At 38.5% G+C, this 14,554-nt stretch overlaps 1 protein-coding gene across 1 annotated transcript in view; it reads left to right on the forward strand.

Moving 5' to 3' along the window:
* The window catches only part of FRMPD4 (FERM and PDZ domain containing 4), a 301,877-nt gene that overhangs the window by 259,464 nt on the left and 27,859 nt on the right, over positions 1-14,554 (forward strand). Inside the window, 1 exon segment of the mRNA XM_066176819.1 lies at positions 11,271-11,316. Within this exon segment, the coding sequence (XP_066032916.1) occupies positions 11,271-11,316 (46 nt within the window).

The following is a 14,554-nucleotide window of genomic DNA, read 5'->3' on the forward strand; positions in this document are numbered from 1 at the left end:
AGCTTCCCTCTTCCCCCTCACTGTTTTCCTCAAGAGCAGAGGGTTGTTTTCCTGTCCTTCCCTTCAGTCCTGACTGTTACCCGCAGCTCCTAAGGAGCGGGAGAGGACAGGGATAAACTGGTTAATTTTCACATTTTCCCTTTTTTTTTTTCGCTGCGGCGCAGAGCGTGGCCACGCCGCAAAGGCGGTGGGCTGGGACACGGCACCTGTGTCAATCGTGTCCCCAAGCGAACTTTAATCTGCCTGCTGCGGATACCGAAACATCGGCTTGGCTCGGCAAGCGTGGGTGGGTTTAGAACTGATACTGAAGAGACTGGCATCGTATTTTTACTGCTGGTGTTACCCATCTAGACTAGAGCTCACATCTCTCTGTCCGACTGCACTGCAATTATGTCTTCATTTTCTGTGCGGATGGAAGAATGCAACCATTCAGCATTTTGTGCTTGGTTTGAGTCTGCAGGGCAATTTTCCTATCCCTTTTTCAAACATTCGTTTCCCCTTTATAATTTACAATATATTTGCATTTATCAGGGCAGAATTTCTGCTTCAGTATAATTTAAGTTTTATCTTAAAGAACACGTTTATGAGCAGCATACATGTGCTTTGTAACTTTTCAGAGAGACTCACACTAGTGATTCTTTGTCCCAAGTAATATGTAAAAAAAATTATGCGTAGTTCTAGTGATACAGAAAAAGGGAAAATATAAAGGGTATTATAGCAGCACAAATGCATTTTTAGCTTAACCAGCATAAATATTAAGATTATTAAATGACAGTTAATAATATGATTTTGAAAGATTAGATTGAGCTTTAAAGAGAATAGATTTTAAAGTCACATCTTATTGATTTCAGCACAGTAAATAAATTTTTCTTTTAAATAAATTTTTGAAAAAGGGATGAACCTTTGAATTTGAAACATACCAAATATATGGTATATATTCACAGACAGGACTTTTTAATAACCAATGCAATTTAACAGGAACAGGTGGTTAATTGTCTGGCAGAAGTTTTGTCCCAATTTCTTCTCCTGTCAGTCTACTTCTTAAATAAATTAACTAATGTGTGAGAATATAAATATAACCAAAGAATTTGCACTTTGGCACTGTTGTCTGAATTACTGTGCTGTGTGCATGGTAGCTTGAGAAGAGTAGCCCCTTTGGCTGCTCATTCAAATCGTTATAAAATCACGTTTGCCATCACTTACACTGTTCCAGACATGGATATATCTTTGGCATCTGACCAATTAATTTTCAATTCCAGATGCAGTAAGCAAAAATCTTTCTGCATTAGTCTCTGAGCTCAGTATCCATCAATTGTCTAACCTTGCAGATATAATGATAATTAAAGTAATACTAATAATAAAACCCACAATGCTCAAGACACTGCTGAAACTTTTCATAATGAGCAATTGAATGAATCTTGTTTTGTTCGCACATTTACTTCTTAAAACCATTTCCAGCAATCTGTAAATATTTAAAACATTATTCTAGCATTGTGGTCCATAACAAAGGATTGAGATGCTCTTAGATTGGATCAGATAGTTTGGTCCCAAAAATCAGATAAGACTGAAAAGCAAAAATAATAGTGTTCAGACATCTGATAGAAAAATCAGATTTTTCTATCACATTTTGAACGAATGTGGGGTTTTTTTAAGAAACAATGATAAAGCAAATAATATTGAACTGAGAACAGTATATAATATGGTTCTTGAAAATACAGTATTCTTCAGAATTCAAGAGCTTTATCTCATTTCCAATTACATCTTCCTCTTCTTAATTTCTTTTTCTTTATTGGCTGAATTACTTTGAGCTAAGATAATGCTGTGAAGTACTTCCGACACAAAATAGCCCTAAGTGAATGTTATGCATTATTAATAAAAACTCAGATAACTCTCTAAAACAAGATGATCCTAAAGCATTTAACATTTCATCAGCAAAATTTATCTCATGTTCTGCTTTTTTGAAAAGCATTAACGGAAAGAAAAAATTTAATAGCTGCAGGAATGAAGGATGTGTGCGAATGCTGGGCCTTTCATTACTACATACACAATGCCCAAATGTGAAAATGAAAATGCCAGTGCCGTACAGATTATGAATAGCAGCTGTAATGGTTTCTAATACTTCAGTACAAATGTAAATGAAGCTCTGATCATAAAAGATTATGGTTAATTTGTCACACAGTAAAAATATCTGTAAGATTTTCTCATCTTTAGTTATCTTTCGTCCTCTTTAACATGTAACTCCCATAAATCTCTTTTGCAGTTTTAGAGATACTGGCAATCCTCCTCTACAGTTTCTGACATTTTCAACTATCTTTTCTTTTAGTTTCTTATTTCCAGTTTGAAGTATAATTCTAGAGTATGTGATTTCCTTGTTTTCCAGCAAGGAACAAGTTCATGCTAGTGTTTATTTTAATTCCCTGATTAATTTTAGTAATTATTTATTCAAGGCGTTTGGCATTAGATAATGGATTTTATTGAATTTTTATTGATCTCTTAACTACTATAGTATCTAGAGTATACTATACAAAACTATACAAAATTCTGCGTCAGCATGTATGGTACACCTTCTCTATCCAAAATATGTCCGTCTATGTTGAAAATCAGAGTAGGGGAGAAACGGTTGGGAGAATATAAGTACTAATGAAGCAATATTTGCATTATATTAGTATCAGTTTATCAATTGCCTAAGTTTTGTCAGGACCAGGCAGGCAAACGAGCTCTGCTAGAGGCAGTGTTCACTGTGGAAGACAGCAACATTGCTTTTCCTGCTCCAGAAGATGCTGTGACTATCCCAGCAAGGGGACTTTCCTTCAAATCCATAAGCAGTCACTCTCCAGTCCAGCATTGGATTGATGGTTTGTGACAGCAGAGCTGCACATTGCTTGTTCAATCAGTGTAGTTTTTACCTGGGCACAGAGTTACATGTCGGCAAAAATAGCCATTAGCTGTGGCGTGAATTTTTTGTTGACTTCTAGGCTAAGTTTAAGCTGTTCTACCACTTAAAATGAAGAGAAGTAGCCCAGCACTAATTAACTCAAAACTTTCCCTTCTCATGGGGCATGTGATATCTGCTGCAACCAGACTAGACAAAAAAAAAAAAATTGAGTAGAGTGATGATTGTTGCCTTCTAACATAGTGCCAGCAAAACCAGACATTAAAAATAAGCCATCAGAAGACAGAATTTCTTTTCTAAATAAAAATTTACATAGCATCTCTTCGAAAGAAAGAAGAGGAAAACAACAGGGCTTCATTATGTAAATGTTAGAATTATGTTTATTCCATGAAACATCCTTTTCAATTGCTAGATCATATTGTTAATCTCTGTGTTACACTGAGGTAAATGAATGGAATAACATCAATTTCCAGGGTTTGAAAAGTTGTCTCATAATACCCTTCAGCTTTAACCTTCATTATTTTATCTGTTTTCACTATTGAAATAAAATTGAAATAAAAGTTCAAGAGACAATGTGTCTGCATCCAAGTGTCTAAACAAGTGCTGGAAATTCAGGAGAGTATAAGTAAGTTTATTTTATTCTAATTCAGATAATGTAGAGGAACATAAGAGACTTGTACAGAGATGTACGCAAGATGTTGTATTTCTTTTCTTTCTCTCTTCTAAGTAAGTGAACTCTGAACTCAGTTTGACCAATCGTATATATTTACAAAAATTTAGAAGTTATTTTATAAAACAGAAGGATGTTGTTATTACATTTAGCATTTTTTAAATTAAACTTTATATGAACATGTATGCTACTATAGCAAAATCATGATGGCTCCATTTTTGAAGGCTGAACATAAGAAATTATTAAGTAATTGGACTGTATTTCATAACCACTGCTAGTGTCTGGTGGCCTCTTTAGAGAAATGGTTCATGCCACTGTTTCAAAGCATAGTCTATCGTATCAGCATTGGGTTGGATTTTTTGGAATGGTTAGAATTTACCATGTTGTGCATTTTGTTCTGCAACTTTGGTGTTTTGTTACAGCTGAGGTTCCTGGACATCCTTGATAAGAATGTCAGTGCAAAGGATGAGTGAACCCAAACTGACTGCATAGGTTTAACGTCCCTGAGCATTGTGAGCAGTGGGCAGGTGTTCTGTGTCTGCTGGATCTGTGCATGCACAGCTGCTGAATGGGAGAACAATAAGAATTGCACTTAGCTCATTTACAAACTGAAAGGGCTTGGACAAAATGCTCACAGAAATGCCATTTAAAAGTAACTGCAGTCTGATGGAAATAGCACAGTCTGACAAATAAAGATGAGAAATTTTCAGGAGAATACAACTGACCTTTCCATGGTGAGACCAACCTCTTCTGTAAATGTTTTGCTTTGCTAGTATTGTATTAAAGCTCTATAAAACTATTTCACAAGATACATCATCAATAGACATCTTGAGGCTGCCTCATATTCATTTTCTTCATTACACTTTTAAAATTAACGTTTCCTCAGAGCTTTTGGGACTTTGGCAGTTAATGATAGAAAAATTAGCACTGGAACACTGGCCTGGATGAGTGACCTGAGAGACCATATTATCTCATTTTTGCTGCCTTTGATCCTTTAAAACTAATGTGTAGAAAGTCTAATTAGAAGAGGACAGCTGAACAACTAATTAATAGGGGAATAGGCACTACATTTTTCTCCTTGGCTGTATGGCATCTTCATGCAGCATGAATTAATTGGCATGGTGATGGTGTTGGCAGTTGTATACCAACAGTTGGACTTGGTGACAGTCTCAGTCCATTGGACACACACACATGCTCATCTGGCTCTTGATTGTTTTTTGATACACTGACCAAAATAAGCAAATACTGCTTCTTTTGGATGAGAGAACTCCAGTGCAGTAACTCCTAATATGTTGTCTTGAAGTTTAACCCCAAATCCGTCTTGAAGTTTAACGCCAAGTGCCCTCAGGGGTTGAGAGAGGCCATCAGAAATCTGTGTAAGTAGGAAAATGGTTGTCTAAGGAAGGCATCTCAGTCAATGTAAGGTTCTCTGCATATCACCAATACTTAGAGGTGCACTCGAGAATTAATTGAAGGCCAGTGTAGTAAGGAGCAGCTAACAGTGCTCAGGAGTTGGACAGCAGTGTAATGCTGCTGTTGGCATTCTAGCAGCCTTGCCAAAGCACCATTCTACAGCACACATGAGTATTTACAGCACACACAGGTATTTACTGTTTGACCAACATTATGGTAACTCAGTTACAAAGTTTTAACAGCCTTAAATTTAAAAATATGGGCAACTGGAAAACTTTGAGTATTTGTGAGAGGAGGGTTAATTTTGACAGGAGGTAAATATAGGCGTCATACAGCACTGAAATTCAAAAACAACAACTTTATAGGGTTCACCTTGCCACAGTGCTAATACAGAAGGAAACAGGGTGAATTTGGTACATGTGAAAGCTTGACAGATGAACAGCCTTAAAGAAGAGGAGGCTTTTTTATTCTCAAAGCCTTTATTGCAGAGGTATCTGAAATGGCATCTGCTCTATGAAAGCCCACCAGTGTGCCACAGCCCTGATCTGAGGGGACCACTTCTGTCGGAGGAAGTGAGCGTAATTCAGCCTGCACATACATTCACTTCTTGACCCCTTACAGAGATTGCCAACAAGGGTTCCAATTAGTGCCAGCAGCAGACTGTGGCAATTTTAAAGATTGACTTTCACACCATGCCAGGTCTTTAAAATAAAGAACATTTATACTAAACACAATTTGCTTTGACAGTAATTTTCAGTATGCTATTATTGAAGTTATTTATGTTTGAATCAGAACATCTTTTCACTCAGCTGTGTTTCTGCTGCTGTTTGATCCTGCAATGTTGTAATAATCCTATCCTTATGTGTTTTATACTTTATGTGGCAGTGGTTGTTTCAAGCATCCATTACTTACACAGTTTTTAGGGCTCATACATTCAATCAGGATTCTTGCAAAATTCCCAAGTTCTTGTGCAGATTGCTTCTGCTGTTGCAATCCCTCACATATTTGATGGCAGACTTAAATTTTAATGACTCTGTGAGGCAGCAGGCTATGCAAATTAAACTGCAGGGTTCAGGAGTTCACAAGTTGAAGTTGCTTGGATATCAAGAGTATTTCACTGCATTGACAGCAAGGGTAAGGACAGGTAATATCATTAACATCAGTAGACAGGGCAGCCACCGCTTTCCAAATGTGATTTTGATGTCTCTGCCTTCTGATACCAGAGATGCACCATCCTGATCTCCAGAAATAAGACATGAACACTATGATCTTTGTGTTCTGTGCTCTGTCATCTCCGGAAAACAGTATCCAAGCTGATGCTCATCTCTTAAGTTGTTCTTCATGTGTCTGAACCCAAAGCTTGTCACCTTGGTCTCATATCCTCATCTTCTGTAGCTATATTTCATGCAGTGTTACCTGTTTTCCCTAAACTGGGACCCCAGACCTCACCTCTGTGGTGATGTACTTTATTTCATGAGCCTCCTGCTATGCCTGCTGGCTGCATTCCTGAAACTGTTCTTCTGAGATGGAATTGGGATGTAATGCTGTGTGTGGTGTGGTGGCAGGAATGCCCATCTGTGTATGGGATCTTCAGAGAGAGTTCCCAGAGGTCAGCTGAACAGGCAGAGACTAAAATGCCATTACTGCTCTTTCAGCAATTGGTTCTGCCAGGTATCAGCAACTTCTAGAGAAAGTATAATTTTCTGTGTTCCCCTAAAAATTTTTCTGGAAAATATCTTCCTGGGCTTGGAGAGGTCTGATGCTTCACCTGCTGCTAGAACAGTGATTATCTATGGGTAGATGTAATTAAAAGACCAAAAGGGATCTGCCCACAGTAGCATGGCTTCCAGCTTGGTGTGAACTGTTGTACTTGTCAATTAGTGTCATGGAACTATTGCCTGTAGTTTGTGTTCTGCCGGGTTACCTTTGGAAATGGAAAGGGAAGAGCCCCACATGCCATGGCTCTTGCTGGTGCAGAGGGCTTTTAGCTTTGGTGATCTTGTTTGCACAGTGCTGCTTCTCCAGTGACAAAAGCAGCCCTGGGGAAGGCACACCCTTCTTAAAGCCTTTATCCCTGGATCCCTCCACATTGTTTCACTGGTGCCCATGAATTCTGAGTTTGTCTGATAGTTTATCAAGGTTCTCCAGGTCAACTCAGGTAGGTTGGCATCATTGCAGGACTTCAAGACTCACTGTGTGCTGTGTGATAACAACTGAGAATGAGGAAACTGCCTCAAGTTGGGTCAACTCTGTCCCACTAAGGTCCTTCCAAAAGATGTCTCCATCCCTGGAAATAAATCTACCTGGATCTCTGGGGAAAACTCTTCCACAGGAACTGTTGCTCATGATGAAAGCCTAGGAAAGTGGAATTTGTGTATAAATACTGAAAACCAGGTTTTATGTAAAAGTGTATATACAGCTCAAATAAAAATGATCCTTAATTTGAACTAAATTATTTTAAGGTCCCTTCCAACCCAAACCTTTCTCTGATTCTGTGATTCATTCAATTAAATAATTAAAAACGTACTACAACAGAGTGACTTTGCAAACTCTTTGCTCATTAATACTGTGTTAATATTCATACAATTGAAAGACATCTGACCATTGAATGATTTTTCTCTAGCCTAGATGCTAGAATTTGAAGATAATTTCCACTTTCCTTAGCTTTGAACAGGGCATTTGAGGTAACCTGTTACATTTTGTAGTTAGCTTTTGACCCACTGATTTCCAATTCCTTACTTCAAAAATGTAGTGTAGAAATGCTACAGATCATGGCATCAAACTCTACAATTGTGGACATCAGAACTCATCAGTAGTGAGACACAAATTAAAACAGATGACTTCAAAATAGCAGAGAAAGTGTTTCAAACAAGAGTTTCAGAATTTAATGTTCATTATGAATGAAACAGCTAAGTTACGGTTAGAAGATTTTTCTGAGTTGTATTCCCTGAAAATTATATTATTTATTATAACTTTAATTAATTCTTTATTTGTTCATCTTCAGTGGGAAAGAAACCAAGTATTCCTCTGGTATGTAAAATTGCTAAAAGCTTTAAAATTAGCATAAACAATTTTTCATTCCTCCTTCTTAAGAACCATATATATACTTTTATTTATATGCTATATTTGCTGTAGGATGCATAAGAATTACAGACCCACTTATTCTATTAGGCTCAGATATTGGGATTCCCCCATGTCCCTCATCTGCCTTTGCCCTTCCTCTCTTCCAGCTAGTAAGAAGCACAAGAGAGGCAGTGATTTCCAGCCTCAAGCTCACAGAGGGTGGTATTGTAGCTGAATGTTAATGCCTCATGTAGCTGGAGATGCCTGATACTTAGTAATGCAACTTTAACCTTTATAATAGACATAATTTGATTCTCAAACCATCTATATTCTCTCCTTGTTGCAGCCTAAGTAGCCGTGAGGAGTAGTGAGAATGGACAAATATAATCACCAATGCAGGACACGGAGAAGGACAGAGAGATGAATCACAGATTCCCATCAGAGTTTTCATATTTTAGCCTTGTTATCACTACTTGATTCTAATGTCAGGAAATGAAAGAAACATTAAGATATTTTGTTGTGATGTTGCTGTTAGCCAGTCAGATGACAGAAAAAAGTCAGCAGCTTGTTTTCCAAGCTGCTATTGCCGATGTTTGGTCTTGAATGACTCTAAAAGAGCACAGAAATAATTAGGTCATTATTAAGTGAGTATGAAAGGTAATAAAATAACTGTATATGCTTTTCTTCTTCCTTTTTTTTTAATTTAGTCACATTTTAAATGAGGAAAGACATTTCAAGGTGAAATGAAGACTGCAATTGAGTTTTTTTAGACTTTGCCACTGTGTTTCAGATGCTGTTTAAAAGACAGCGCACGTTTCAGTGTGATGATGTACCTTGTTTCTGTAAACTCAACTGTCTGTATGTTCTACTGTCACATGGGGACAGAAGTTTGTCCACATACATTTAAGCCACAAAATGCAGAGGTCACACAGTCAGTGATTCCATTGTTTCTCCATTCTTGTGACATATACAATACAAGGTACAATTGGCAGTCTCCAGTGCTGTGCAAGGTTTATCATATAGATCCATAGGATATGCTAGCCATACTGCAAGTAAAAAGGATGAGCTGTCCTGCAGAGTTTTGTCATCGTTAGTTGAGAAAGTTTTCTAATGAGCGGTGGAGTCATGACTGAGTACTGCAGAGCAAAAAAGCTGATGATTAAATACTTCTTTTGTAACTGTGCAGTGTTTTGTATGTAGCACGAGTTTTATAGGAAGTATTTACTCTGATGATGAGGGATTTGTGTCTAGTGCTTTACGCCAACTTTTTGAATGTGTAATATGACTGTGTGCAGATACTCCAAAGGATTTTATTATAGCCTCAAATGTTGAATGTATGATGTCTAGCATCCTTCCAATGCAAGTGTTTATCCTGCAAGAAAGTCTTGTCCACAAAATATATCTTTTGATCTTTCGTTTTAAATAAAAGCACTTGCTAATCTAGGTTGAGTCTTGCCTAGCCTGACACCTGGACAGGTTTAATCCAAGAATAATGAAGAGCAAAAAACATTTTCAGGAAAAGCTGATTTTCATTTTTAAAGACAATCTCTAACGTAGCTGGACTACATGAGGCAGTGGTGGTGGTAGTCATACACAGCATGAGAAACATAAATAGTGAGTTCAAAGTAATTGAAAAGATCAGCTGGTTATGGTGCAGTTATCCCAGGGCTGCAGTTTATCCCAAACTAACAACTGTGAGCCTTTCTGTCTACTAACCTGCCTAGGTTAACATAGCAATCATAATTGGATAGATGTAGATAGAACAGAGATAATGAGATTCTTGAAATAAATTACCTTTATTAACATGCATTTGTAGATTCCTCAAAAAAATAGGAGTGATACAAATATCTAATTAATGAAGAAGAAATTGAAGCTGTAACTAATTTTCTTTTAGTTACGTGATATTAGATTAGACTTTGCTCCTTGCATGACTGATGGCTTTGACAAAAGTAGAGTTTGTTATCCCTGTTGGAATTCAGTAATGTGTTTGTTTCATCAAGTATAGCCTGGCTTTCCGGACCAGTTTTCTGATGAGGCCTTCAGTCTCTCCTTCATTTATTTTGCCTTTTGACTTTTTAAGTTTAATATCAGTGGTGTAATTTTGCCTATAAGGTGACCCTATATAAGACCAATACAGTATGATTTCCTAAGTTAGCTCTGCTCAACAGGTCAGGCATGCAAAATCAATTCCATGTCAATTTAGCCAGGTAGTAAGTCACATAAATAAACAATTTGTGTTTAAAAGTAGTGAAACTGAGAGAAATTTAATTCTCAACAAAATGACAACTGACCTGATCTTAGCTAATATCACCCACTGCAACCATCTGATCAAAAGATAATGATATCGACTGTGACTGTTTTTCTTCCTTCTTCTTCCACTTTACTTTTCCACAGTTATGCACCACACCCAACTACCCACCGAGAGTTAAAACATATGTATTATTTGTGTAGACCACTCGGTCACATCAAGATTCTTAATACTTTCTTCTCTTTATGCTCTAAATCAGTTGTGGATTTTTTGAGTTTTTCATATGTTTTCCATTTACTAGTTTAATCATAAAGAAAAACTGTTTACATTGAAAGAAAAACCTTTCCTTAGGAATCTTGTAAAAAATTAGAAATTATAATGGAACAATTCACCAAATATTAGCCTTTTCCGACTCATTTAAAAAGGTGAGCTAGAGAAGAAATGGGGCCAAATTTTTAATTTTGTCCTTTTTTTTTTTCTTTTTTTCTTTTTTTTTTTCTTTTTCTTTTTCTTTTTTTTTCCTTTCTTTTTCTTTTTTTTATTTCTTTTTTTTTTGTCTTCAAACAGTATTTGGCTTGAAGTCTACAAGAGCTAGATGGTATAAAGTTGACTTGCTTTTGTAAAGTAGGTAAAAGAAATTTGCAGACTACAGATGCTGAACTAATACAATTAATCAAAGGTTATTTCATTCTTGCTAGAGACAACCATTATTGCAGCATGCAGGTTTCTCTGATGAAGCAAAAAGTTTCTAGCATAAACTGCAAAATTAGGCCAATTCAATCTGTTAGATTGGAAAAAGCTTATTTCTTAGTATCTATTGTTATTTTGGCATATTATTAATCTCTGTACTGCTATGCTGTCTCATTGTAATAAACATTCTTCCATGTTACTGCAGTTTTCTCCATTAAAAAGAAAAGCTGGTTATCAATAGTGAGTAAAAGTATGACTCTTTACTTGATTTTACTTTCTTTTTCTTTTTATAGAAGCTGCAAAGAATCGATCCTCCTTACTGTTGTTCAACCTTACCCTGTAAGTATTGTCAGTTTTCTGGATCAGTTTCCTAGCAACATAGCAGCTTCTTTTTCTGCCCGTATTCTGTTTGTGTCCCTACACTATCAGTGCAATAAAAAGAAGTAAGTGCAATAAGGGCTGTGTCTATTAAAGGTGATGTTTAAGATGACATTACTGTGTCCTGTACTCAAAGGCTACATTAGTAAATTAAAAAATAACAGAGTCTGTAAACGCATAGTGAAAGAGCAGAATTCTGAGTTCTGCTTTGATTTCTTGTTGGTTGCAGCTCCTGGGTTTTTCCTGATTCTGCCTTGGTCCCACAAAGTTATGCTGTTGCAGCAAACCAGCTGCACCTTTTCTAAGGGGAGGCTCTGTCTGTATCTCCAGCTTGTGGAGGTGCAGTGCAAGCAGAGACAGACAGGCAACCATGGGAGGTTGCCTTGAATGGACTGGGAGAAACTGCAACCCATTCAGAGCTGGCTGATGTGACATGACTTTGCTACGCACTCAGTGGTTTGTGGGAGTGGGTTCATGACCTGACAGCTTAAACCCATCTCCCATGAAAAAAGGGGAGAAGCCAAGCCAAGGGAGGAGACTCATCTGTCCATGCACAGCCAGGCTTACGTTGTGAGCTGCTGAGGGGCCTCAGCCATGCATCAGGAGTAATTCAGATTCAGAAGGTCCACTTAGCTCTCTGTTGTTGAGCCTAATACATAGTGTATTTCATTAACAAGGGATAATTGCATCCTTTTCACTCAAGAATTAGAGATGAAGTGGATTTGACACAAAGACTTGAAAACAAGTTTATTTGATGAAGCTGCCAAAAATGTACATCTTGCTAATGCAACTTGGCCCATACTGTATATCTTTGTACTAGTCATTAGCCTTTCTGGTTAGTTTTGAGGTGGTTATGCAGCTTTACTTGTCCTGCACCTTTCTAGAAGCTAGTCTGCACTGCACCTAATTTGTGGGGGAAAAGCATGCATTCCACAGCAAAAACAGACAAGGGCTGCCACCCTGCAGTAAGATCTCTGTCAGAAAGGTGATCTGGGATCAGGTCAGTATAAAAACCTGCCTTTAAAGCTTTCCATTTTACAGCCAGTGGTTTAGATCACAGTGAATATATATAATATGGGGGGAAAGAAATCCCCACCCACTTTTCCTTTTTATGCAGGTTTCATCCATTGACAGACTTAATTCTTGTCTATAAATGTCAGGTGAAGAAAGGGCATGTGCTTTAGTGCCCTTGTGTGTAGTCCTTAAAAGTGGACTGCAAAGTGTAGTAAGACATCTGTGAGGTGCTGTGACCTGTTATCATTATACTGCTGGTCTGAGAGAAAGCCTGTATGTACTGAATGTAAAGGAAGCTGAAACACAAATAAATTGTGCACTCCATGTTCAATGGAAGACCTTACAGCATGGGTACAGTCCTTCTCCAGCCTTTAACCTGGAAAAGAAGGAAAGTCATGACCTGCTGTCTTTACCAAGGGTAAGTCCTGCCTGACCAACATAGTGGCTTTCTATGATGGACTGCATCAGTGGGCAAGGAAAGGGCTACAGGTACCTTTTATCAGGGCTTCTGTAAAGCCTTTGACACAGTCCTCCTCAACATCCTTCTCTCTGAATTGGAGAGAGATGGATTTGTTAGGGGCACTGTTAGGTAGATGAAGAATTTGTTGGATGCTCGCATCCAGATGGTTGTGGGCAACTTCTCAGAGTCCCCATCATTAGTTGGACATCAGTGACAAATGGTGTCCCTCAGGGGTCTGTAATGGGACCAGTGTTTTTTTTATATCTTCATCAATGATATAGACAAAGGGTTCAGGTGATTCCTCAGCAGATTTGTAAGTGACATCAAGCCAAGTGGGATGGTTGACACACCTGAAGGACCAGAGGGACTTGGACGCGCTCAAGAAATGAGCCCTTGGGAATCTCCTGGTGTTTAACATGACCAAGTGTGAGGTGTTGCACGTGGGTCAAGGAAATCTCTCGTATCAATACAGGCTGGGGAATGATCAAAAGCAGCTCTGCCCAGAAGTACTTGGGGGTGCTGGTGAGTGAGAGACTGGACATGAGCCAGTAATGGGCACTTGCAACCCAGAAAGCCAAACATGTCTGGGGGTGCATCAATAGCAGTGTGACCAGCAGGATGTGAGGGGTGATTCTGCCCTTTTGTTCCACTCTCATGAGACCCCACTTGGAACATTGCATTCAGCTTTGGGATCCCCACCTCAGAAAGGACATCAACCTGTTAGAGCAAGTCCAGAGGAGGCCACCAAGATGATCAGAGGGATGGAGCACCTGTCCTGTGGGGAAAGGCTGAGAGCATTAGGATTGTTCAGCCTGGAGAAGAGAAGACTTAAGGGTTAGCTGATTGTGACCTTTGAGGACCTGAAGGGTGCCTACAAGAAAGATGGAGACAGACTACTTAAAAGGCATGTAGTGACAGGACAAGGGGCAATAGCTTTGAACTGAAAGACCGTAGGTTTAGACCAGATATTAGGAAGAAATTCTTTACTCTGAGGACACTGGAATAAGGTGCCCAGAGAACCTGCAGATTACCCATCGCTGGAAGTGTTCAAGGCCAGGTTGCATGGATCTCTGAGCAACCTTGGCTATTAGAAGGTTTCCCTGCCCATGGCAGAGGTCTTGTATCTGGATGATCTTTGAAATCCCTTCCATTCTTTAAATGTGTTAGTCTGTGATTCACAGCTATTTTTTCAAGCTCCTTGTGAGGCCTGACAAGGCAAAATCTGCTCCACTCATTAAGTAGCCGTGAAATCTATTCAATAGCTGAACTACCTCTAGATGTCACTAAGGTAAAGATGGCACTGAAACATTTTTCTGTCAGCCATTTGGACTGATGTGACCATTTTATACATGAATTTGCATTGCCCCACTCTGGTATGTCTGTCAGAATCCCCCAGGTCTACCTTAGCAGACAAAACACTTGTGATTTTGGGGATGATGGACATTTAAACTCATGTAGGCATGAAGATTTTCTCCCCAAGAATGCGCACAGAGCAGGTAGAAGATGAGATTAATGCCTGCATGTTGGTGCTAGCTTTAATTGACCCATTTTTATCCCAAAGTTGGGATGCTTAGTGAAATGAACTGGTTGGGAGGGCCGTGGCTGCAGGACTGTTGCACCTGGCAGATCTCATCCATGCAGAATTATTGTACCTCCCTGCCTGTCCAGACCAGGGTCTTATTGATTTAGAGCATTCTGCCCTTACTGCTTTCAACTTCAAGTTTT

The sequence above is a fragment of the Chamaea fasciata genome, unplaced genomic scaffold (assembly GCF_029207755.1).
Source record: "Chamaea fasciata isolate MVZ Bird 193981 ecotype frontalis unplaced genomic scaffold, bChaFas1.0.hap1 SCAF_2, whole genome shotgun sequence".
Classification (NCBI taxonomy): domain Eukaryota; kingdom Metazoa; phylum Chordata; class Aves; order Passeriformes; family Sylviidae; genus Chamaea; species Chamaea fasciata.